Source organism: Platalea leucorodia (genome assembly GCF_965183815.1).
Source record: "Platalea leucorodia genome assembly, chromosome: 5".
NCBI lineage: Eukaryota > Metazoa > Chordata > Aves > Pelecaniformes > Threskiornithidae > Platalea > Platalea leucorodia.
In genome coordinates, this window is record NC_138827.1 from 49,257,165 (window position 1) to 49,284,670 (window position 27,506).

At 41.7% G+C, this 27,506-nt stretch overlaps 1 protein-coding gene across 4 annotated transcripts in view; it reads right to left on the reverse strand.

Moving 5' to 3' along the window:
• DNM3 (dynamin 3) overlaps positions 1-27,506 on the reverse strand; it is a gene marked incomplete at its 5' end in the record, with an annotated part of 182,513 nt that overhangs the window by 6,056 nt on the left and 148,951 nt on the right. For all 4 annotated transcript variants that reach the window (XM_082311696.1, XM_082311694.1, XM_082311695.1 and 1 more), the window contains 3 exons: positions 13,086-13,322; positions 14,000-14,226; positions 18,677-18,841. In XM_082311696.1, coding sequence (XP_082167822.1) covers positions 13,086-13,322; positions 14,000-14,226; positions 18,677-18,841 — 629 coding nt within the window. The remainder of the gene's footprint in view (positions 1-13,085; positions 13,323-13,999; positions 14,227-18,676; positions 18,842-27,506) is intronic.

Genomic DNA, 27,506 nt, shown 5'->3' on the forward strand with positions numbered 1-27,506 from the left:
CACAAACACTGAGAACAAACCTGGCACCTTTTGCTGTCACTACGTGAACATGCACATGCTCCTAAACACAACAATCTTATTTCCATGTACACTGAAGCATGACAGCCCTAAGCATCCACGATAAGGAAGAAAGCGATGGGTTTGCCTCATGCGTACCATGCCTTAGCCCTCTCACGCTTCGGACAGCTCTCCTCTCTGGTCCACAGCCTGGGTATTCCCTGAACACAGTTACCTTCTTCTGCCATGGAAACCATCGGGGAGGATCATTATTCCTGTTTTCTCAGGGGTCAGTCTCAGCCTGGACAGCCACAGAGTGGACTTAGGGGCATGTTTCAAAGTGGCCAGCTGGATTTTGGAAGACAGCCTGCACCGACTTCGGCTGCTGTTTGCAAAAGCAGAAAAACCTGCGGCTTCTTGCACAGTTGGGCCAACTGGAGCCATGCCAATGTGCCTGAATTTGAGGCACAAATTTCAAGCTTTATATCAATGGCCAGTTATGAAAATGCTAGCCGTGGCTATGGCTTCTGGATTAACTCATTTACCACTAATGTGTTCCTCTATCAAGTTCAGTACCTGCTAAGGGAGTCCCAGATTTTTTGGGAAGGCTTATGGGTCTTTATTCCCCTGTTTCAAATAGCTGATTCAGCAGAGGCTCCTGTGTACTGAATTTCAATTCGGACTTCATCATCATCTGGTAAGAGACCACAGTGCAAGAGTTAGCAGCAGTACAATCCCCGAGCACGTTCCACCTGCAGTCCAGGCTGAGCAGGGATAGTCCAGGCTGAGACCTTCCCCTCCCTCACTTCGTCCAAGGATGACACACCAACTCTGCTGGAGTTGTAGACAGATTTTCTATGGTAGCTACGTAATTGCCTTTTACATTTTTGTGTGTATTTAGGGTACATGGTTCATATCAGTGCTGTGTGGAGATAACTCCATCAGCTTAGTTACAAAGAGTATTTTGTTAATGCTCCATTTCATTTGGGCTAAAACACCCCACTGCTGAGCAAAGCTTGTGCAGAATTCGAGATGACAATACCTGTTTGGTCTCCAGCGCCTGCACTAGCTCAGACAGTTCTGCCTGGCACTGCTTTGTGCTGTATAAATATACCTAAGAGACTGTTCGTTCCTCACAGCCAGCCCGCTCCCTTAGCCAGCTATCCAGCACCCTCCAGCAGGGCTTTGTTGCTGCAGTTATTCTAATCCAACTCTTACCCAGTGTTTTTGCTCCCCAGTTTCTTTAACGGGAAGTACGAGGTCTCTCTTTATTCCTTAACCCGGCCCAGATCACCACGAGGGCATGTAGCTGCTCTACGAGAGGCACGAAGCCGGGGTCTGAGCAAGGTGGGGAGCCGAGGGCTCTTCAGTTCCCATCCAGCTTCAGCAGACCTCATTAATGGCCAAGACAAATTGTACAGCCCTCTCTAATGCTGTCCTCCACCTGCGAAAGCAGGAACAGTTCCTATCTCTGAAGAAGATTACAAAGGAAACGTGTCTCATTCTATTAAAGCTAAATAGAAGATGAAAAGAATGTAACAATGTGTTAATCTTCTTTGAACTGGGACATAATATATGAGACAAATTTACACTTGACAAAAAAAGTCTTGCTTGGCTCGAAGTGCATCTTATACGACAATATTCTCTTTTGGTGAAGAAATGAGAATTTTAATCCTGAACATGCAATGAATACAAAATATGCCAACTGAAGTGTTCAAGTAAATCAACAAGCTAAAAAAATAGGCAAAATATAATTTCTTCATGGTGTATTTTTCTTACAGAAAAAATGTTACTCTGTTAACTATTGTTTCTTGTGTTGCTCCAGTGTAGGTCTTCTGGACCCATTTCCAAAATTTGTAGTTTCATAAAGAACCACTTCTAAGGCTCTGCATTTCTGCTGGGTTGCATTAAATTATTCCTTTGTTGAAATGCCTCACATTGCATTGTTTAGCGCTTACTGAAAACATCGTATCATGTGTATACAATTTGCAAACAAGGGAAAATGCATACAGCTGTCTTCATATCAAATTTAAAAGATACAAGCCCAAGCATGCATTTTAATACCAGGTTGAATGCAGCACGCTGGATTCAAATAATGTAATTTAGTCAAATTGCTATTTAACCCAGCAGGATCAGAAACTGGAGAGCACAGCGGGAAGATTTCCTGGATATCAGTCAAACCATACCTGAACGAAAATCAGCTCTGAGCCCCATTTCCTCCTTGAACCAGAGCTGTTATTGCACCATGAACATTATTTTGAATTTTCATTCAAGCCCAGTCCAGACCTGGGCAGAAAAATCCCCCAGCAGGCTCTCTTTTCCACTTCAGAGTACCACCTTCAAGGAGAAGCTGATACCCCCAAGGGCTGCCACGCTGCAGCCTCTCCCCTGGCCCCACAGGCAGTGGGCAGAGCCACACCAGCCTTGTTCTCCGACCGGCAGGTCTGCTCAGCGAGGGGACCCCTCAGCCCAAGCTCTCCCCCACCAGTTCCCACTATGAATACCTCCTGGTGGAGACACACACGTGTTCTGGGATGTTCTGCATACATACCCTTGTGTGTCTTCCTAACGAGTATGGGCAGGGGCACACATGAGGAACAGGCAGACCTCTCCTTAGCTCCAGCCCCTCTCCTCTGCCCCTGTAACGGTGCTGCCTTGCTCCCATGCAGTTGCACGGGGCTTCCTTCCAGCTCCCTAACCCCGCACACCATGACTAGGGGAGTGGGAGCTGCACCCTGAAAAGGTGTCTGCCTCTGGAAGGTGCCTTCCAGAGGAGTGGCAGACATTTCGGAAAAGGCAGCACTTGGGAAACGACCTGCAAAAGCACCATTCACCTCTAGGCCTGCTGCTGACAGTCTCCTGGGCGGTCTCTGGTTCCCTGTGCCGGTAACGCAGGAGGAGGGGCCGTGCTCCCGAGTCCACGGGCAGAGCGCAGCACAGGGGCTCAGCTCGGGGAAGAGACCTCGGCTTCATTAGCCACCGGCACACAGTACAGTTGGCATGAGTTGAAGCTCAAGGCAAAGTGAGGGTAAGGACAAGCCCAGAAATTGCCTGTCACTAGATTTCCCCGTCGAGGCGACAAGTCATTACATGACAATTTTTACACTGGGAGCAGGATTCAGACCTTTTTTCCCCCTAAAAGGAATTTCATTCCCAAAGTCAGGAGGAGAGGCCAACCCGCAGGTCACTCGCCTCTCCCCCTCCTTTACGCCCAGAGCGGTGGCTGGACGTGCAAGCACTCCCCGGGATGGAGGGGTGCAGGGGCCTGGGCACCCAAACCACCACCTGGAGATAACAGAGCTGGCAACCAGCTCCACGCTGCTCATTGCAAAGGTAGTCCCACCTTCCTCTCTGCTCTGGGCTCCTCTGAAAAACACAGGTCTGCGCGAAGCCTAGCGTGATTTCAGCACGATGGCTTTCTGAGCAAAGGTTACACAAATGAGCGCTGCCAGACCCTCCAAACGTGGAGCAACGCGGAGCAAAGGGGCAGGAGCCTGGAGAGGAGAGCAGCAGGGGGAGCTCCAGCCTGCCTGTGGACGGGAGCAGGGGAAACCAGAGAAAAACAACCTCCCCCAGATCCCTGCTCCGCGCTAGCTGCCATGTCAGTGAGTAAATATGTGACTAAGCCCAATTAAATGTTTAGTCTGAGGCCAACAGATGATAGCGGTAGAGACAGCATGGACTGCGTTTTTGCATTATCGGACCGACTCTGACAGCCCGGGGGTGCGTTCGCGGTGCTGAGCTGTTCCCAGGCCCCGAAAGGCGGCTCCTGATTCATAGAAAGCTCCTTCTTATAAAAATGTCACTGCTGCGGTAATTCCAATTTGGTTATTGCCTTCAACATTTCAGCTGGGTTTTCAAGTTTTGGGGCCGAGTCCCACTGCCTGGCCCCTTTAACGGGCTCCTCAGTCTGTTGTGGTTTGTTGGGTTTGTGGGGTTTTTTTCTTTTTTTTTTAAAAAAAAAAAAAAGGAAACAGTGTTTGTAAAAGTTAGTGCTAAAGGGGCAGGGGATCATAGGTCCCCAGGGTTGAGTAAACGAGTCTGCAGAAAGAATCAGTTCTTCTAACTAGCACACATTAAGCAGACATAAAGAATTTACCAATGAAAATTGTGGACTAAGTATGTATTTAATAACTCCCTGATGTTGCTGCAGAGACTCCTCCTTTGAAGAGCTCAGTGGGGTTTTGAAGGGAGGATAACTCTTACCCCAATGCAAAAACTTTTTAAAAAAGGAAAAGTTTTACATTTATTTTTAACCTAAGCAGCACACCCCATTTTTCCAGTTTTAAAAGAACTCCTAAAAGCTTTAGCTAGGCAAATGCAGAGCAAAAGGAACTAAATAAAGCAAGTCTAGACTTAAAATTCGATCAGAAACATATGGTAACTCTTCAGGCATTTGCCTTTTGAGAAGTGCTATCGCTCCCCACACAGAGTCCACAAAATATGCTCTCAGTAAAGCATGGCTGTAATTACCATGGGAGGCCCCGCTCAAAGAAGATGGCTTCTCTTCTTGGAGCACAGCTAACGTACTTCTAAATAAAAAGCTTTCATTTCCACTTACATTTTACATTCTTGCTTGCTTGTGACCGCTAGAGAACGCTTGCGGAAGGCATGCACATAACTATATTTTACGATACATCCTATAGATCTGAAATTGTAAACAAAAGTCCATTATTCTCTCCCTTTTCCACGATCTTGGTTTCCCTATAATGCAGCCCTCTCAGAGTACCCTGGTACGTGACATCGGCTTTGCAGAATTTAATGAGAAAATATTTAAACAAAATCTCTAAGCAGCTTTACGTCTGACTGCAGGCAAATTTTATTTTAGGTGACAATACAAATCTGGATGTGAGGCATACAATAAAGGGATAAGAGAGTGACTTACTTCAGGTGAAGAATAAATATAGTTTCTCGTTTGGGTGATTATGTAGAGAGATTAAGTAGCTTGTTCTTGGGATAGTTATAATGCCTTGGCTCATTTTATTTTTATCTGGTTTTCTCTGTTTCAGTAACATCCTGAGAGACCCACACACCTTAGCCTCTGCTTCTCCCGGTTCTTATATCAACTTATCTAACTTTTATATGGTACCTCTCGGCCTCCATCAGCCTCTGGATTTGGAAGAAAATCCAAACCAGAAGTGAAACTGCTGTAGCCGTCATGGTTGAAGAATAGAGGCAAGACATGGTTTGTAGGCCTGATTAGTTAGTCTACAGTCTATGCATACTTCAAACTCTTTCTGGCCTATAGCAGATACAGCATGGCTACCGCGGAGTCTCCTGAACATCAACTCAGGAGAAAGGATCTTGAGTGGAAGTGGGAAAAGCAAGAGGAGGAAAGGCAGTTGATACTAGTGACACAGGTCACAAGAGAGTAGGAAAAGCAGTAAAAGGATAATGACATTAAGATGAGTACAGCAGGAATTACGGACAAGAATCAGGAGGAAATTATGATTATGGGAGAAATGAGAAACAGCACTCGGTGGTGATGAAAGGAAGAAGTAGTTGGGGGATATCTGTCTGAGATGGTCCCTTACCCCAATGTAATGGTCCAAGAGTGAAAACGTCTCAGATTTGTTTCTGTACTGAAAAATGTCATTTTGTCAGACATGAAACGTCTGACACGTTAGCATGCCCACAGGATTGCTGTTGGAGGGCAAGTCAGGAACAGAAGCACTGAGGCGCACAGCGCAGTGTTTGAGGATGCATGCCAGTTCTGAAGCAGCTCTCCAGCTGAACGCATATGTGTCAGGCTCCACAAATGCGTAGAGGGCACGCTGTGACAGTACTGCCAGATACTTGCACAGCTATAGATATAGCTGAACCTCACTATTTCAAATGATTCAGCTGCACAATATTCTATCAATGGAAGAAGTTTTGTGGTAAGTGTAAGCAAGTTAAAGTTGTTAGATTATGCTGTTTTATCTGATGCCTATTTCTTTTAAGTGAAAGAAACAAAAGAGTAAGAGTGAATAGGAAGGATGTGTCCTTCCACTAGCCACCACTACACTGCAGCAACATAAAGCTCCATTAATTCAAATACTAATACTGTTCCAAAGCCTCAGTGTTACTGAGGTTCCACTGTGCGTGATTTAACTTAACACAGATACTCCTTTCAGAGGCAAACAGGTCCAAAACATAATGCTCCACTAGATTAATTTATTATTTGCAACTCAAGCTACGTTTTCTATATGACCATCATAATGTCTATCACACACACATACAATTATGTTTGTATGTTTATGTGGGTGTTGCATTTTTCAATTAGTCATTTCAGGGAATTAATGTGTCATATGGAAAACTCAGCTTGAATAAACAAAAAAATTAATTCAATGGAGCAACCAAGAAAGACTATTATTCTTAACAAACTGTGTGTTCTTGTTTGCCCTTCAGCAGGGAACATGTCAAGTAAGCAAGTGTGGAACACATTAGCAGAGGACTGTCCCAACCCTTCAGAAACCCTAGGTCAGGATGGCCAAGATTATCAAAACTGCCCGTGGAAGAAGAGAGAATCAGAAGAGAGTTAGGAGTGTTGGGTGATACATTTAGAATGCTGCTCTACTTTCCTCTGTCCACAGCAGAAGATGACAACAGAAGGGCCACAAGATCAGCAGGAGGAACATCTCATGTTTGCATAGCAGCTCAAGTCTTGTGTACTGGTCTGTGTTTAGCTATACTGATCAGCATCAATGCGAATAACGTACCCTGTCTTTGAACACCACATCTACTGCTGCCCACTCTCTTCTTCCTTCCTACTCACTTTTGACCTTCCTCTGCCTTTTTGTCTCTCTCCTTTTTACTTACCTTGGTGTAAGAAAGGGAGCAAACATCCTGGTTGTCACCTCCAGCTGGAGTTGCACCTCTTCTTGTCCATGATGACAACTAACACAATTATCGGTGTCACTGTTGTTAATGTAGCCATTGAGTGCCCTCATTCACTAACAATCCAATACAGCTTGCAGAGGACAGGAGAGTTTCAAGGAGAGCCTTTCAAGATGCCTGCAGGTTCAGGAGGTTCAAATCATCGCTGCTTTCTCTCTATTTACTGTCATACATTTTCTCTTCTAGCATAAGGAAGGCTAGACAGGCACTGCTATTCTGCCCACTCTTTCAGACAAGGTAAGAAATTTCCCGCTTAACACCCTTGCTCTAATCCTCCAGAGCCCTCATAGCAGTTGTTATTAAACTACTCTGTTATGAGATTAAATAATTACTGGGGACAAAACACATCTTCAGGTTCCACTATTTCTGGCAAACAACATTTGCTATTGTTTGACTCTACTTTCCTTTTTCAAGTTGAGAGATGCTAAAAATAAAACCCACTTCCTTCTACTAACAGTGTCTTTAGAGAGAAAAGGCTGGGGGGGGGGGGGGGGGGGGGAAGGTTTTTGCTGAAAATACCTAACAGAATAAATTACTTATTCAGCTCGCCAGCTGACACTCCCAAAGCAGGCTTCAGCTGTGTTTGAGGACTGCACTGACAACATCACCTTTATCCCAGAATCACTTCTTTCAACTCTTTTCAGGTTGCTTCTTTTTCTGCCTTCCTCTCTTGCATTATTTTTACTTACCCTTCCCCATCACCTGGGACTGGTCTACACTAAGAGTAATGAAGAGCCATTTCCCAGCCAGATTCACTTTGCTGAACTTTGAAAGTAACTTGCAACAGTCCCAATCAAATGGATCTTTCCTAGTTCACCTTGTTTTAAAAACAATTTTTGTTGAATAAGGCAGGAGCAAGTAGCTCAGGAAGAATGCTAAAGATGATCAAAACTACCTGACATACAATAAATAAGAACAAACCTAAACTCCACATAGAACAAGTGACTTTTCAAATACATTTGTTCAACTGTCATAGCGTACTGCCCACCAGAAAACTCCTAGACCACTGAAGATATGAAGTGGAAAGCCTGCCTCTGGCTGATGAAAGGAGATGCTGATGGGAGTTAGAGTTGCAGCAGATACAGTACCTAGGCTGCAATGTCTGACATCTTTGTATGGCTACCCTAAGTAGTGTAGCTAGTGTTTCTAATGGTTGTCACAGCCACTGACACCAGGCTGCTGTTAAGAAAGATTGCCAAATATTGCATTTTATGGTTTGAAGACTGGATGAAAAACTTTAAAAGACAACAGAAATGCAAGGGGCAGGAGACAGATTTCCAAAGGTGCCAGGGAAGGGATAAGTTGGAAAGAAACCAAGACAAGACGGTGAGAGGAAAGGGGGGGAATACGTGGGGACGGGAGACAAATGTACCGGGCAGGAAACCGAGTGAAGGGAGAAGGTGAAAGAGGAAGCAAACAGGATGGTCAATAAAGGGACAACGAGGGAAGGGCAGAAAAAAGAGAAAACAAAACAGCGAAGAAGGAGCCAGTGGAGGAGGGGAAAAAGCAGAGCTCCTTTCTAAGAGATAAGGGAAAATAAATGGAGTCTCCTGCTCAAAGCAGCCAGCAGCAAAAGGAGCCTATTACTGGGTGTGCATTACCACAAGAAACGTAAATTTGACTGGTAACAAATTACACAGGGGTGTCTTCCCCCAGAGCAGAAATCACAGAAAGAATAACTGATATTCTCATAAGTCTTGTGATTTTGGGGTCCTTGGACAGGCAGAATTGGAAACATACTGACTACGGACAAGCAGTATCCCCTCCTGTGATGGGCTCTGGCTTCGCATCACCCATGTAGCTGTATATTCTTTTGATCACAGACATGAAATGCAGAATTAAATTAGTTATTCTTTGGCTTTCTTTTTCCCCTTAAATTCAGCAGGATTTTGAAATCTCTCCAGATAACACTTTTGTCTCTTTGCTTGCATGAAACACTCCTAATTGCTGATTATGCTCTTTGAATATAACCTTCACTGAAGATCCATTCAAAGAGGACAAATGGATGCTTACTGGTGGACAGAGCCGTGCTCCTCTACTTGGGTGTTCAGATTGAGATCATTCAACTCAGCATGCAAATGCTTTAAGGTGGGCATTTATTCATCCTGCCAGAAGAGTTTGATGCAATGGCTATTTATTATTTATATTCAATTAAAAAATATAGCAGTAAGCTTTTAAGGCTGCAAGATTAAACTTTCAGAAGAGAGGAGATTCCCAGGTTAAGGCAGGATAACTCTGCTGGCCTTATATGCCTATGCACTATGACAGATTTTAATCAGAGGATCACATGCAATTTTTGCAAGGGATCCCCTTATCATTCAATGCACAGGGTTAGACATTACATTAAATCTTTCCAAAGAACTCTAATCCATAAAAATCCATCACAGAAAACTTACTTCATGGCTGATATTTGGCAGTCAAAGAGCTGAGTACACAGCCTGCAGACCAGGAAACATCAGGCAGTGATGCTTGCTGCAGTGCTTCTGGCTTTGTCTGGAATTTTCTAACTGTAATTACTGTCAAGTGTAAGTACTTTTTTGTGCCAGGTTAGCAGAAATACATAATGATGGCTTACAATCTAGATTAGCTACAAACACAACAGGTCATATAATTAGCCTCAGTGGCATAATAAAACATAGGTGCATAGCAGCCATCACCTCTTCCATGCTGGCTGGCTGTGGGTTGAAGTAAATTGTAGACAGACAGCTGAAAGAGGTGGTAGGGAGAGTATGCGACTGTTCATGAACACATGTAAAGACAATCCTCAGCCCCCAAGGACTGAGCACCAGCATGCTTGAGGGTGAGACACGTGCTTGAGAGCATTTATGTTCCTGCCTGCTTGAATGGACGGTCCAGCCCTTCAAGACCCCTGTTTAACCAGGTCCCAGGGTTCCACATCACGCAGGGTCGCGTATGTTTTAATGGCAAAGTGAGTAACGATCTCCAGTGCTTCATTGGGAAAGCCTTCATGAATCCACAGTACCATTGCAGAGCAGGACACAGAGAGAAAAGGGGAGCACCCTCCCACCCCAACTAACACCATGGGCTCTGCTGCAAGGAGAAAAACATTTCCAATTCAATTGTTTTCCTTGTGGCAGAGCTGAGATTCCCATTCAGGACATTTAAAAGCCACAAATCGAAGCATCCACAGTAGAACTAAAATTGGTCAAGATCAGGCTTTCCGAACAGGCAGGCAAACACACATCATGGTAAACTGAAGTGGCTCTAGTGCCTGCTTAAAGCCATCTTACCAAAGCAAGCGCACAGCTGCATTTTCTTTCAAAATACTGCTGCAGTCTTTTAAGAGAGAGAGGGAATAATCTAAATTCTGGCAGCGGGGAATATTTCACAAATCATATATGCTTTGGCATCAAGCCCTTTAAAGCCAGGGGCCTTTACTCACAGGCTTTGCTGGGAGAGATCCACCCACCTCAAGTGGGATTAATTAAAAGAGGCATGTATCATGCAAATAGTTTCTGTTTCCTTACAGAAATATTCGGAGCACATAACCCAAAACAGCTTTAGAATCAGAGCGAAGCAAGGAAGAAAATTATTTCCTGCTCCCCTAACCCTTTTCCTTTCCCTGTATAGTAAGCGAGGAACAGTGAGAAAATGCCGAGAGCTCACAATTTCTGTACAATTCCTTTGATTAAATGCTCATAAAGTTGAGGAAAAAAGGGATTTTTTTTAAAGGCAGGGCTTGTATCTCACTATAAGGTGGCCAGTTCTCCAAACCAAATGTGCGCTCAGCCACTCGTTGGAAAAGGATGGTTCAAGTCTTACCCTTGAAAAGGATCTTTTTATCTTAAGGCAGAACAGGAGAAAATAGAAAGCTTATATTTCTTTAGCATGTCAGGATTTTCAGCTCCACGTGACCGTGATGGGGGCTGCAACAAAAAGCTCCTTTGGAAAGCTAAATGAACTTTAAAAATACAACTTTCTTCTCAGGAAGCTAAACTATTTGCCTAGATATGAGAGATCCTGACACTTCAAGGAATCATTGCAGAAAGTGGCAGTAGAGCAGTCAGAGCACACAGCCCCAGTTCAAAAGTAAGTCACAGAGAAAGCTCAAGTTTCCACAAGAACTCTTCCTCAAAACTATTTTTTTATCCCTTTTAATATCTCAGACTGATTTTCTGAGTCAATTTCCTATGATCCTGCAAAGGCTGTTATTAAAACCAGACCAAGCGTAGCAGAAATTCCAGGGCTCAAAAGAAACTTTTAATAGGCACAGGAGCCGGCCACACTGTCCCCCCTCAGGTGATTTCCCTTGCAGCCCCTTCCCTGGGATTTCCTCTCTCGGAGTTCAGTCAGCAGGAGAAACCTGAAGTTTCAGCAAAACGGCAAGCCCTTCCTTCATTCTTAAGCAGCTGAGATTTTTTTATGTCTGAGGCTTTCATAGCTCTAAAAAAGAGAACTAGGATCCAGTCCAGAAGATGTGTATTGCAGATATTTTTTCCACAAAAATGTCAGGCAGTCGTACATTCAATTATATATCCAGCTACAGCATTTTAAAAACACTGACCTCCTTTATCAGCCACTGCTTTGCATGCCACCAGTGGCAGTCACGAATTGAGTTGTTCACGGGCTGCTTACCCAAGTGTCTTTTGTGCGCTAGAAAATTCCTTTCTGCTTTCCATCCCACCTATCACTTTATCATCAAAAAGATTATCATCAGACATGCTCTTGGCAAGCCACCTCAGGAAAGCAATGTTCATGCAAAATCACAGCCAGGCAGGACAAAGGAGACATGCTCATTTGCAAGGCAAGGCAAAAGACGCCAGGAAGCTATGGTTCTCTCCAGTAGTACAACTGACAAAACACTGGACCTCATTTCTGTATCTAGTAAGTGATTTATCCTCTGACGGCACAGGGGAAACAGTGGGGCCAGTGCCCTTCAGCTCAGTCCCAGGCTCTCCCAATGAGAGGACCCTGCTTGGACTTCTTCCCGTTCAGTGTGACATTTAGTACCCAGAAAGGCAATTCTAGGTTTCTCCCCAGCGGTCCTACTGCAAGCTACAGGATGAAAGAGTGCATTTCACGGTTGGGCACTGATGCGACAACGCCCCTTTCACAGCAAATATATAAAAATACTTAATTCCTTTGATATACCTCATTCATTTATTTATTCTTCATATTATAAAGGATATTAGAAACGCTGAGCCTCAAATTTAAGTTACTGACAACTACAACAGATCTCACCTATTTAAAAGAAAGTTTTTCTCCCAAGGTTCTCTTCTCAGTTACCATTTCTAAAATTGAAAATGTGCACATTTTCTTTTTGTTTCTATTTCACTGGCATTTTTTTGCAAACTGTGACTAATTTTAATGTAACAGTTAATTTATTAAAAATGGAGAAACCCCTTTGTTCCAACATTGCCTAATCTGCCCATGCCTGTCATAATTTAGGAAGTTACCAAAGCCCTCGGAATCAGAGGCTTTCATATATATATATATATATGAGTGGTTATGTGTATTATGTCATTGTGAAAATAAATATTAAGGCCATTTTATTCATATAACTTATATAAAAAAGCAGTTACTGCCACACAAAATTATAAAATATGCAAAGCTACTTTAAAAAGTACTGATAAATGCAAAGCCCTGGGAAGGAAAGGAAGTGATGTGGTGATGAAAATCCTGTTCCTTAACTAATTGTTTTGCACCATATGATCTACACTGTTAGACAACTATGGACTGTTTTCAACTGGCTGTAAATTACTTGCCTTGTGGAATAAGAATCAGACTCCTATCAGTTTGTTCCACTGGTTCTACAAGGATTGTTCTTGTTCTCTCCCAGAAGAGCCATTAATTCCTCTGGTGAGGCCTCAGAATGGCAAAAGTGAGGAGTTGTACCCCTGCCCCTCTTCGGGTGGAGGGACAGATGACCTCTCTCTCTGTGAACCCCTGTGTGGGTACAACACAACCAGAACAGGGGCTTTTAATGTAAGAAAATCTGGTGTCTTCAAATTGACTGACTGGATTTTTTTTTTCCCCATGAAAAAACTTTCTGTCTTTTCAAAAAGTCATATTTGTGCTAAAAATTGGTACCTCGGAACACCTTTGACTCTCTGCAGGTAATGCCCAATTTTGCTTTGTTACAAGACTTACTCAACAATGGTGCTTGACTTTCTGACACAGTGCAGAATCCGTCTGTTATGCTAGAGGGAGAGAACCATGCCCATCACCAGGAAGATTAGGCATCTTACCTTGGGACGCTGGGAGGAGCCCGGGTCGGCCGAGAGGGAACCTGGGGAGGTCCTCCAAGGGCTTCACCACCACTTGGAAATGGAGGCAGTGGTCCTGGGCGGAACGGGACCGGAGGAGCCCCTGACTGAGGGCCTGGAGATGGGATTGCAGGAGCGGGTCCTCGGCCAGATAAAGGTCTGGTTGGGGGATTGTTTAATGTAGGCCTCCTCTGAGTTGAGGGACTTGGAGGAGGTGATCTAGTGAAACATCAGAGATTTAAGAAGTTCAGTAAGGGGGGGGTGGGGTGGTGGTGGGGAGCTTTTTGGTTTTTGTTGTGTTTTTTTTTTTTTTATTCTATTACTTTTATTTTTTAATTTTTTAAACAGAAATGAAACTCTTTTTTTATGCCTATGACAATTTTTTTTTCTTGGCCAGAGCATTACATATATTTAAGTCTCACACTTACCTTTCCTGCAGACAGAATGCCTTACGATAGTCAGAAACAAGCATATGATCAAAGAGGTAAATCTAATGGATTTTAATATTAACAGTCCCAATGATGTTCTGCTAAGTGGATTTTCTAGGATGTGGAGCCTGACGTGCTGAAGTCTTATAACACCTTGCAAGAAAAGGTCATGTGGATACACAATTGGAGTGACAGAAGTGGCTGCTATCTGAAGCATCAGACAAGCTGTAAATCCACTGGATGGTCTTCTACAAGGCAAATATCCTGTCTGGTGTTCACATACATATACATAGAACATGTATATGTGGGAAAATGTTCCGATTTCCCTCATAAATGTCATCCTTCACAAAGGTCATTAAAATCTTGGAGGAGTATCTGCCCAAAAAGACAGGTAGGGAGGGAGCTGCTGATGCTGACAATGTCTGCCTGTCCTACATTTACTTGCAATACAAATTTGAGGATCCTTACCTGCGGGCCTGCTGAAGCCAAGAGTCATCTACAGGAGGGGGTGCAGGGGTTGAGACCGTGCTAGTGCTAATATCGCCAATGATTGCTAGGGCTTCCTTTAGTGCTTGGTACATGCGGAGCATTTCATCTCGCCTCTGCGCCTGCTCAGCCGATTCCTCCATTAGAGTGTTTTGGTCCTCGGAAGAATACAAGTGAGCCAGGAGCTCTGCGTTGATAAATTCTTTTACCTATTTCATTAGACAAAAAAAACCCCACCAAACAAATAAACAACAAAAAAAACCCTATTGAAAATACAATATTGAATAAATACAGTATGAGATCCACAGAACCAGGAGACAGGCATATCTAAATTTAATCTGTTTCTCCTACCACCTTATTTACATCAGTTCTACTGGTCATGCAGTTCTTGTTAGGTCAGATCAGGGACTAAAAATGCTGAACTCAGACTGAGCTGACAGTGCAGCAGCCTGAGGTCTAGCTGTGGCCCAAGGAAAGGCTGGCACATGCAGCTGGGCAGAGCAGCTGGAAAAGGATGGACTGGACCTTTCAGCAGCTGCCTGCACGCAGATGGGCTTAACACAATTACGAAGCCACATTCTGAGATGATTCACATGTGAGGATAAGATGGTTTTGTGCAGTCGCTCCAAAGTGCAGTGTGGCCTTTTTTTGTGTCTGTCTTTGAAACATTGGACATGGTTGGAGTTAACAGTGGTCTGTGTCTCTAAGGTGACATCTACGTTTACAGTTCATTTCAAACAGGCTTCCCAACAGCTCCCAGGAGTCAGCTGGCATTTTGGTCCAATTCTAAAGGGCTGAGAGGTAAATGGCAGCCATTAACAATACCATCAGATATGAAATTTCCCTGGGAATGGGGATTTTCAGGCTTTATAGCATCTCTGTCAATTATTTTCTTAGCAACAATTTACCCTACTGTAGACAGTGTCTTTCATCTCCAACAACTTTGTCAGATTCTAAGTATTCCATCCACACACATTGAAACTGAAGGGAGAAGTCTCCAAGTAATCTAATTTACTATATTGATTTCCTGCTACGCCTGCCCTGGTTATGGAAACCTGGGCCACATTAGGAGAGATAAAAAGCTAGAGGTACTCTGATTAAATAAGACTGTGGTAAATAGACCAACTGCTGACCTACTAAATCCTTGCATTTGAGACTTTCATTGCTGTTCTGATCTATTTCTCATCTGGCTTTTTGCTCTATAAAGCTTTTTTGAGCTGGAGATACTAACGATAATACATTCCCAAGATTCTGATTACATAAACCTGAGCTCCGTTTGCACATGGGTTTCTGCTAGTTTAGCAACATTGATTTAAATCCTGACAGTTAGACTAAGGCGAAGGTTGTGTTCAGATGAGGTCAGTGAGAGCAGTCGAACTGCATGGGCATGGGACCCTTTATGGTCACCCAGCAATGAAAAGAAGGCCACGACAGACCTGACAGGGAAACAGAACCATATTGCCTGGGCTTGACTGTCATTTCCCATTCACGTATGACAGGAGATGCACAAATTCTTAGCAAAGCCTGCAAAAATTTTCCATGAGTCTCATGCTGTTTTCCAGTAGATGGTACTGATCAAGAGCCAGAGTACACTACTTTCCTCATGATTGCCAAAAACTCCACATTAAAAACAGATATCATAGTTAAACAGCATCACATTCTACTCAATGAAATGAGCATTTTAATGGCATCACTTCAAAAAAAAGAAGAAGAAGAAGTCCTAAAATTAGATTAAGGCCAGAGCTGATTGTAAAAGCATTGTTAAACCACAAATATCTGTTTGAAAAAAATCAGCCTGTGACAATTATCATGAGAGATCCCTGTCTGCCACTAGCAGGAGACTCAAGTAACTCCCTGAACTCTTCTGGAAGGGGAAGACTGCTGCGTTAAGGATGGTTCTTGGATCAGCCTCTTTCCTTCTGCAAACAGATGCACTGTACTAGACAGAGGAAGATCTTCCACAATAGCCACTTTCTCCAGCTTGGAAAAGGAAAGGAAAGTGACACTTACTCATGCCTTTGCTCCTTTCTAGAAAACAGAAAGACTCACAGGAATGGTTTAAAACATTTTACTTCACAGACATCAGACCTGCAGTCAAAGCTGAAACATAGCAAGCATCCAAAACACCAATGCCACAAAGCCTACCCTGTCACTTGAAAGTGGGGTAAGATGGGCTTGCAACTTCATTCATCAGCAGGCAGACTACAACATACATCACTACCTCAAATGCAAACACAATCCATTCCTTAACCTTAAGTTTGGTAGTAACAACTACTTTGGAGTTTCGCTACCCCGCTGAGATTAATATCAGCACTGCTTATGGAGTATACACTATCTACTCTAAGAGCACCCCTCTTGTATAAATCTGCAATACCTAGGCACCATGAAACACAAATTCTGAAATGTGTGTTTTGTTTGTGCATGTTTGAATTGCTAATGGTAACTCAATGCAGTTCTGTGTGGTAAATGCATTTTCTTTTAAGGTAATCAACATCCACCCTAAGGGAAGAATAAGGCATGCATTTGGAATACAACAATCTAGGCTTAGGCCTCAAAATATGCTTAGGGACAGCATCTAATTATTTTCTGTACACTGAGTTTGAATCTGATACTTCCCTTGAATTGTAAGTGCTCATTTACAGGCCCACAAAGTGGAAAGGAAGTTCTAGGAGGACTTGGGAGGTTACAATTGTCATGGAAACAAACTCCTTGGGATCAATTTGTTTCCAGAGTTTTGGAGGCAACATGATGGGGCAGTAGAAAGTACAGAATATGCTCATTAAGGGGGAGAGAGGGCGTTTTCACTTAACTCCTGGTGGATGGGTTGGGCTTCTGAAGACTCCAAGGAACACACACACTACTTAACAGGTCCCACCTTCCATCACAGCTCCGCTGCTTTCCAGGTCTTTGCACAACCTTTTGGCATGGCTCAGCAGTCTTAATTCAAGCATTTCTTTCTCTTTTTAATAGCACTGATTTTTTAAAATTGATCTTTTAGCTATTGTTTTTAATATGGTATTTTACTGCCTATGCTGCACAGAAACAAATGCATTAATGTTTCTAGTCTCACTCTTCACAGTCCTTTAAAACGTTTTGATTCTTTGCCACAAATTTAAATTCTAGGATTGAGGTGTAGGTCAGCTCACTAGCAAGCCCAAACACAGCTATGGACTATGAGGTCAATTGAAAGGTAGATGATATAAGTATGTTGTTTCTGTGTGCCATGGTCAGCCAGCATGGCAGACTTTACCAATGTAACAACTGATGAGACTGAAAGTACAAAAATCTTAAAGTATTCTACTTCTCAGTAAAGCACCCGCTTCAGAGACCCTTAACCTATTCCATATGAGGAGGTGAGTGGCAGAAAATTTAATGTAAACTTTCAAAAGGAACTGCTCACCGAACTCTTCGCTTTATGAAATGAGAGCTAAAAACAGCCCCTTTCAAAGGCACTGAAGTTGTGCTAAGTCAAAGCAGCAAGGTGCTAGCTGTGATCTGGAAAAAACAGAGAGAACACGCTCACCCTATAAAGTCTAGAGCATGGCTGATTTCAGGAAAAAAAGGGCAGTTCCGTTGTTCCCATGCTCTTTTGTAAAAACTCACCCATGACTGGAGCATTATTTGGAGCCTGACTCCCCTAAACCTAAAGAAGTTAATGGAATTATCTCTCGCCCTCATGCAAAAATTCTGCTCGTATTATATGTACCAGGAAATCCCATTAAAATTTCCTATCCAACCACCTAACTCTTAAGTGCAACACAAATTCCACAGGGCTAATGAAATCCATGAGATGAAGGCTAGAGGTGGCTCTGAGTCAAAAGTAAATGCTACTTTCTAAACAGATTTACCTTATAGCATATTGTATTTGTAAAGACTGATTGGTTTGATGACCTCACAGAAAAGGTGCTACCCATAACTAACAGGAGCTGTACTCTCTGTTGTTAATTTATATGGCAGCAGTGGCACTAATATTAAGCTTAGTTTTCAACAAGGTCCATTCAGAACTTTGCCAGGAAGCGAAGGCTGAGATCTTAGTGCAGTGGAAAAACAATGATATCTCAAAGCCGTTTCTTTAACCAAATAATCTTCAGATCTAAGAAAGACACACACAATAAATCAAACAACCACATCTGCTTATCTAAACAACAGTGTCCAAGGCTTCTAGATTTATTCCTTGAAAATGGTAACCTGGAAGTATAAGGAAACTCAAATAAAATAAGAACTCCTTTAAGAAACCATGACAAAGGGCTACAGATTGAAAATCAAGGAAGCACAACCCTGCTCTGCTGCTCTCACAGGCTGCCTAGATGGAGCTCCCAACTCCCTTTTCGTGTTACATCAAGAGCAACACAGAAAAAAAGGTCCTTGATTTACCTTTAAATAACAACTTATATTCTGATTAAGATGTAAATGAATTCAATCTTTAGCACTTTGGAGTAAACACTCAAGGCAATGTGCCAGCCTTTGAGAAGGCTGCAGAACTTCCTACTACTATGAAAGACTGGAATACTTTGTCTAAGTGTGAAATTTATGGGAGTGTGTTCTTCTCTTTAGTACATGCTCTTTAGTACATGTTGCTGCTATATTCAAAAGGTGTGTTTGAGCATAAGAGATTTGACAGACACGTTAAAATAATTTAGAACCCTGGCTGCTACTTACATTATTGATCATAAGATGCATGATTGTTTTCGGTATCAAATCTCGGATACATTTGTTGATAATAGACATGTAGGAGTCCACAAGATTTCGAATTGTCTCCACCTGTCTCTCCAGCTGGGGGTCCATTGAAAAATTGTCTGCTTGGCCATTCTCATCGTTTTCAGTCTACACAGAAGAAAAAAAAGTCAAGTCTTTCAGACTGCAGTAAACTGGAAATATATTAAGAAAAAAAATGGATTTAAACTGTAGAAATCCAGCAATGTAACTCATACAAAGCATGTCTGGAGGTTAAAATATGAAGTACTGGCCTGTTTAACATTAGTGTTTAGCATCATGAAATTTGGACCTTTAAAGGTTAATGCAATAAGAGATGCAAGACCTTTTTCACAAAGTACATCATATATTTCCACACAAATTTGTAATTTTATGCTAAAGAAAGTTTTCAGACACAGACACGTGGTGGTAAATGAAACCCCAAGAAATTATCTCAGATCACTTACTACAATACTTATTATCAAGTCTTTTACCATTCAGATTCAGCCAGCTTGACCCATGCAAGAAAGCAGCACCATAAGTCTGGGTTTTGAATTTTACCCTCCTACGGGTAAAAAAAAAATGCTTGTTATTTAAGGCTGACTCAGTTGTGACAAATTCCACAGTTCAGCCTCAAACTTGTTAGATGTGAATAGCACCTATATAAACAAAGAATTTATGAAGGATAACAGCAAAAGCATCATTGGTTCCAGTGCTCAAGGCTCAGCATAACATAGGCTGGATTATATATTAGAGGTCTCTTTTTCATTGGACAGAAGAAAACTTCTTTGTATGTAAACAGCTGACCTAATTAAAGAAAATACCAGGAACTTTAACTGGAAGCTAAAAGGTACATACTTTGCTTCGGTCTGGCCTGTATAAATATAAGAAAACCTAAGAAAAGAATAGTAGCCTTCTGGTGAAAATCAAACTGCCTTCTGAAGCTCAAAGATGCCAAAAGAATGAAATTTCAACCTAGAAAGTAAAAAGAACAATTTTCTTTCCCCAAACTCTGATATATAATACTTCTCCCTGAAAACAACCACCAAAGCCATATTAGCATGAACTATAAAATCTAAACCTGTTCTGTTGGTACCTAGAAGCATAACATGAAAAAACAGAAAGTACTTGCAAAAAGTGAATAACCCAATAATGAGAACCAGTTATACACCAGCCAGACCCCTGCCAGCACAACTCCATTTACAATATAGTGTTTAGCTAAAATTTGCACATCACTAGTGCCTTAGAGATTCCCGGAGCAGTTGATATCCGTAGCTAACCCATTAGCGAAGGACCATTAGAGCTAGATAGGCAAACATGTCACCAAAGAGGCTTCTCCCTGAATGAAATCCATTCTTGCTGGGCCAAAAAGAGATTCCTAGTTTCATCTCCTAACACAGGGTCTGCTTCTGCTCATGCAGCATTGGCAGGTAGACCACTTCATATTTACTCCTTGTAAACTATGGCTTGGTCAGTCTAGTCTAAATGAAATGGCGATGGTTGTGATTTGTTAAGTTATAGTTTTGTTAAGAAATAAGATCCCATGTACCATTTAGAAACAAAACTAAATGTTTGTAAAAGAAGTTTCAAAAGTTCAAATTATTTTTAATTACAGATGAATTACTGGAAAACCAGCTAATCTATGGACTTTAACAATAATTAGCAGTGCTTCCTAAAAATCTCCGGACTGTGGAGGACACTGAAGGAGCTCTTGATGAAAACAGTGTTTTCAATTCTGTAACACCAATAGACACATTATCCTATAAACCTTAATCATTTTGTTAATAAACTCCACATGCCAAAAAGTCACAGCATGCAGATTGAGTATTTTCCTTAGCCTCCATGTCTGAAAAGAAACTGACTGTAATTTTCCCTGGGAAATACCAAATAAATGGAAAATCATACATCTATCATATATCCACAGATTTTTAGTCAAGTAGCTGCAGACCGAAAATGCCCCCTTCCCAGTTCCCCTGCATTTGACTTCTATTCTCTTTCTTTTCTTCTTCAGTGTCTATATAAAGTACAGTTTGCTCATGTATTTTTTTTTTCTTTTCTTTTTTTTTTTTTCTTCACTGTTTAAATTACAGATTGCAATAAGATTCTTAGCTGGCTAAGCAGCAAAGTGACAGATGTTTATCATTATCCTCATCAAGAGAATGTAAAGTAAAAATAGTAATTTGTCTCTGATCTTTAAGGCAAAGGGTAATAGTCTGCAAACATTTAACCTTTTATATACAGGCTCATAGGTGATATTTACAGAAAGCGGATAATACTTCAGGAGTCCGTCCATTGTTTGAAACGGTAATAGAGCTGACTTCATACTGTTGATTTATTTTCTCTGAAATCAAAAAAGATCAATCTTTCATGAGTTTACAGTAATTTATTACGAAAGCTTCTGGCCATAGCATTCTTAACGATTTGATGTCTCAACTGAAGGCTTTTCATGTCAGAAACCATCTTGTTTGCATCACATCATACACATGGAAATCTGCTTCTAACAGATTTCTGTGCTATACAGTACATCTACAAATGTTATCAGGCTTTCTTTTGTAAGGCATCTCTTCATTGTGCCAACAGCAGCATCTGAGAGTAAGGTTGCCTGGCAAAGCTGGGCATCACAACAAGACAGAAGTGACGTAGATGCCGTATTGCATCTCCATGTCATTCTTTCAAAATGGCTGGTTTTCTCACTGAGCATCACGGTGACTCTAGCTTCAGTGCAAGCCACCTCTCAAGCCCAAGTCCCTGCCACTCTGCATTCTAGAAAGGCTTTTGCAAATCTGTCGCAATGAATAAACCCAAACCAGAATACATAAGAAAACCGTCACATCTCTCTGACCGCTCTTGAACAAGAACGTTCACGCTGAACAGAAAAGGAGAACGAAGAAGCTGGAAACGGGTTTCTGTGCCTTCTTTCCCAGTAGCCAAGGCAGCCAGAGTCCCCTTTCAGTGCTCCTCATCCTTGAGCCAGAACTTGCTAGTTCCAATAGCAAGTGTTAAGTGACAGCATATGAATCTGGGCTAAGTTTTCCTTCAGTTGACTCTTGCTTAATACTGCTATTAATTGTTGACAGGAATGGAATATTATTACTTCGAACGAACACAACCGTATTACTTTAGGAACTTTTGTAAGCCTCCAACAAAGAAACTGGAAGAATCTAGAGTGCTAAAAAACAGGTAAAGAAAATTAGATTCATCTTGGAAAACTCAAATTCAGAATAGCTGATGAAAACACACCAAAGCTACAGAGAAGCAATAGGTGAATAAAAACATGGACAAAGAGAAGGTAACATGGAAGTCAGGATGGTACTTTCATTTATATACACATATACACTGCCACAGAGGTAAGGTCCTTTGCCTTCTACTTTCTCTGCACTTTAGAATAATAATATCCATTCCTTGTGCTCTGCAGCAGGTCTCACCTGTCTTTCCATAAGCTGCTTTGTGATCCTTGCATGGAAAGGTGCTAGTGAAACACAAAGTATGCATCATTGCTACCCTTCTACCTTTCCTGCATTTAGATACCTTCTGTACGAAGAGCGTATTAAGGATTAACTGAAGTGTCATACAAGAGAAGACTAAAAATTGCATGTGAAATCCAAACCACTTAAGTTTGTGGGAATTTTACTGCTGGCTGCAGTGGGAATAGGATTTCACCCTACACACTCATTTCTACCAGAAAAGTTATCAGTCTTCTGAAGACTGTAAACTCTCTGCTGCAAGAGGAATGATTTAGTGTGGTACAAAGGGATGTAGGCATGAGGAATTATGTGCAATCCACACAAAAAAAAAAAGAATAGTACCTCAGAATATCAGTATGATTTTCCTGATTGTGGAAATTATAAAGATGTTGAAGAATGTTCCAAGAAAAATTCTGGAAAAGTGATTCCTTTTAAAATTCACAGCTAAACTGGTAACATACTGAAAACAGTCCTGAGCTGGCCACACAGAGAGTGCAATACTTCTAATTTCCATGATTTCATTACATTCAGGGCAGCTGCCAGCATATTTAAGAATGTCTTGTATAACATTCCTGATGTCAGTTCCAAGAAGGAGCATTTGTCTAGCATTTTCATTAGAGCAGTGTATCAACCAATTTTCTGTAATCAAAAAAGCATTTTATTAAAAATGACTGAGAGGAAGCAGACTGGAAGGTGACTGACTAAAGGGTAAAAGTCAAAGCAGCAGCAAAGCAATGCTCTGTATGCTAAGAAATAAGTCCATAGCTTCAGTGAGAAACCAACCATTTAAAAGCTGCTTTCATATCTTTCATTTACAGATGCAAGTTCATAACAACAACTACCACCTGAAAATGAATTATTCCCTCCAGATTGTATTTTTATTTTAATTCACAGCTGCTGAACATATAATCTATTTTAGCTATTCCTGTCCAAGTAAGGTTTTTCTTTAATGTACCAACACCCAGCACATTGCAGTTGTCCTAACCCCCCCTGCCTTTTCCTAAATCTTGACAACTGATTCTTGATATTCTGTCTTCATTGCAGTTTGATGCTGTATATATAGTTTAGCTAATATACTCTCAGCTGTACATAGCGTGTCTTTTGCCAGAGGACTGCTGAAACCACATGATGGCTTCACACAGTGAGGTTTTCTTACTGGAAGGAACCACAAGTAAACGACAATACATTACTTTTGTGTATTTACAACAAAGCAAGCAACAGAAAAAGAACATTTCCCGGGAGCTTGGAAGTTGTCCTTTTCCCTCACAGAGGGTGACTTTGCCACTCTCTTCCATGCTTGCAGCATCTCCTGACTTTGTACTGCTGTTGCCTTTACTGAGCCACCCACAGGCTGCCCCTTTCAGCTACTCTGCGTTCATTTGGAGCCTTGAACTGCTCTAAGCAGGGGTTATGATCCAGCTTTCCCTTGCACACACAATCTCTCTCACTTCATATGCATGCAGAAGAAAGGTATAGCCTAGCTCAATTTGATTCAAAAGTATTTAACTCTCTGGATTAGTTTAAACAATCGCCTGCTTAGACTCTTCTTTGTGGTTACAGACATTGTATAGTACAGACCATTAGCTAAAACCTTCTGCTGAATCCACATACTGCTCCCCAGGTACTTACATAGCTTTAATGATCCCAAACATTCAAAACCTATGTTAGGCTCTCTCCCTGCCTTCTTCAATCAAGAAGCTGATTTGGAACTATGAGACAGAAAGGAATGATGTATTACCAGAACTCTGACACACTTGGAATTACTTTTGTCTTATGCTTCTTAACAGGTTGACAACTAATCATGTCAAATCAATCCAATCTCCTTTTAGAGCAGGGATTCAGATCTTATGGGTAAGGTATTAACATTAGGTGCCACATATTTCAGACTTCAGTAAAGCTTTTTGACACAATCATCTCAAGTGACATTTTCATTAACGCAAGTGTACTCTCTCTGCAGTTACTGGTTGGATGCTCATTTCCATAGAAAAGCTGTCAATGGCTAACTGTCAAACTGGAAAACTCTATCAAGGGGACTTTCATATGGGCTATATTTTTTAATGGGCTTATTAATGTCTTAATGCTCAGAACGGTGGATTATAGCCTGCACTTATTACATTTACAGATGAGAAGAAACTGGAAGGGGATGTGAATACATTAGATGACAGGACCAGAGTTCACAATGATTTGGAGAAACAGTTTAAAAATCTAGATGAAATTCATTACAAATAGAAAAAATTTGACTTGGGCAGGAATAAATCAGTTATAAACATACAGCATGAGAATGGCCACTTAAGGATCAGTTCAGCAGAAAAGGAACTGTGTCTACAGTGCAATATAAATGGAGTATTAGTCAAATGTCTTGCCATTATGAAATCAGTACAAGAATTGTGCATCCAATTCTGGTTATCACACTACTAGAAATTTGTGGCACATTTTGAGAGTGTTCAGAGGAAGCCATTGAAGATGATGTTCAGGGCTCTGTAAAATATTACCTGAAAGGAGAAGCTAAGATCAATTGGGACTACTGAGTTCAAAAGAAACCACCTGTGGAAGGGGAGAGATGAGTGTCTTTGTGGATAGGAAAAGATGTCAAACAAATATTTAGAAAGTGTTATATGGTAAGAACAGGGAAGCACAGAAATAGATGCACTAGGAGAGCTGCAGAATCTCCTCCAAAGATTAGACCAACATCCCTCAGAAATGACCTAGGTACAGAGATTCTGCCTTGAGGCAGGGGAAAGAACTAGACAACCTCTTGCAGCCCTTCTGTCCAGTGGGTGATACTGGGTGCAAAGCAGCATGAAATTACAAGCCCACAACACTGCAACAAGAAAAGGTGTTTCTGAAAATACAAAAAAAAATGACAATATCTTCTATTTTTCTTTTTGTTCTATGGAAAAATCAAGTCAAAAAATAAAACATTGCCGTGAATAGCCATCTCCCCTCAAAGAATCTGTACTCCAATTTCACCATTTGCTGCCATGTACATCTCTCACACAAAGGACTTTTACATAACCCTCCCTGCGCTGCGAGTTTTGATTTGGGGCCAACAGCTGCTTCATGCCTTTCAGAACAGACTGCTGGACAAGCAAAGGCAGAAAGAGGCTGGCATAAGGAAAACGGCACCTTTGTTTATAAAACAAATACTACTTTGGAATTTGCAAACTTTTCAGTCAAAGAATTTCCTTGTCATAACAACACATGAAGTGCCCCATACTTATAAGAGCACATTAGAAAAAAAAAAACAAACCCTAGCATGTGAGATACTATTGGCATGATATTTGCCATTATTTCAGTGTAGAAAGAGGTCAATGGATATTGGGAAGTCTCAAATAGCGATGAGTTACCCTGGAATTCAAGTCATGATGATGAAGACTCAAAGTGTGATGATTAGCCCAGAAGATGTTCAGGCTGAAATTTATTGTGCATTTGTTACCAAATGTATGAAACATACTCCTAGAGACAACAGCCTGATCCAGCAGGGGACATTAATTGTGAAGGGAACAGGACCATTTGCTGTGAAAGGAGGTGATCAATGGGTGGAGGCATCAACCGGACATCTGAGGATTAAAGGATTAAAGCTACTGGCTGTGGTATGCAGTTCCCCTAAGAAGGAAAACAAATAGAAGTCTTGGAGCTTCTGCCAAAGATGATGAAAATAGAAAGCAGGAGAATTAGTCGTCCATGATGCTGATCAGAGAAGTATTAAGAGTCATCACGAAGACTGAAATAACACCTTGCCTTTCATCTCTATTATTTACCTCCTTACCAAAACCATTCTTCGAAGAAATGTTGGCAGAACTGATCACTATTGAGGACTTTTACTTAGCAGTAACCATGCAAGAAGGGGTCACAAACAAAATTTTCCTTATTCCAGCAACAGTGCAAAAGACTCGGGTGACGGATTCCTTTAGGGACAAGGCATTGTCTTGTTTTATGAGATTAAAATGTGGCAAGTAAGTCCTCAGTGTATGGACAGTGTATTGGTGAAGGCAAATCTTGGAAAACACGTTGCCCAAGACTACATGTTTAAAGCATAGCTTATGACTCTGTGTGTCTATGTGTGTAATACAGAAGAGTTGCATGTTTTTCACAAAATGTGATCATTTTAGAAGGCACCCGGAATAAAAATCACAATTCTGTTTTTCCTAGATCCTGTACTGAACTCCTATTCCATGGTTCCATGGTCCCTTCATTTCTTCTGGCTGAGATGGTAACTTTTCAGTATTTACCAGCCTGGTTTAAAGAAATTTGAATACAGGAGGAGAAGGGCAGCGTGCATATCTGTGTGCATGCTGGGAGGGACGGACTTAGAGGAGGCCTTGTAGTGGGGGAGTTCTGTACAGCGTCCAATGCAGGGGCTCTATAAATTACAGCCTTGTCTTTTATTTTCAGTTGATCTAATGCAATGTGTCACCTATAACTGCACTCTTTTCCATAATTAATGATGTCTAGGAAAATATTCTGAAATTTTCCTCTGATAAGCACCTAGACAAACTTGATGTTTCCTCTCCAAGACGCAAAAGAGGACGTTAAACTGTTTTCACCCCCACATCCCTCAAGCCATGAGAAGTACCAGATCTGTCTCTGCTGGGCCAGACTAAGCCCTGGTTCACCACAAACTCAGTGCAGTACCGACAAATGATCTCCATAGTAAATGATGCAAACAAGAAATGTCAGCATGTTCCAAAATTCCTCACTTAATCTTATTGCCAGTTGTATAGTCTGGATAATCAGTAAATAAATCCCTCTAACTTTGCTCAAATCCTTAGGGGCTGAATACACAGAGAGCACTTTCTAATTCATTCTCATTAACCTTCCCAGCTCTAAACAAAGTAATTTCCTACTTTTCTTAGTGTCTGATTTTTCCACTGGCCTCTGCAACACCTGATTTAGCAGCAATGATTTCTCACTTGTGATTTCTGTTTCGAACTGGCATTGTTCTTTCTCCTCACACATATGCTTGCTGGAATAGCACGAATCAGCAAGATTTAAAACCTCCCATTCTCAAGTTTGAAGCCCCTAAAGGGAAATTGCAGTTGCAATGCCAAGGAACACAGTCGTACATTATTTGACTTTTCCTCGGCCAGGCTGACAGCAGAGGAGGAGGGAGGGAGGAAGGAAAGGGGAAGGGAGAGGAAGATGGCATTTTAATAGCGCCCACACTGATTTCACACAGTTGGATCACTGTGCTCCGGAGCAGCACCATTTCCTTTCCCCTTTGCCTCGCATTCAGTCAATACTGCTAAACCAGGTTCTACGAGAAGGATTCTCAATCTTTTTCTCCCAGCATGGACCACATCTTAGTACAGAAATCTGTCTTGTGGACATCT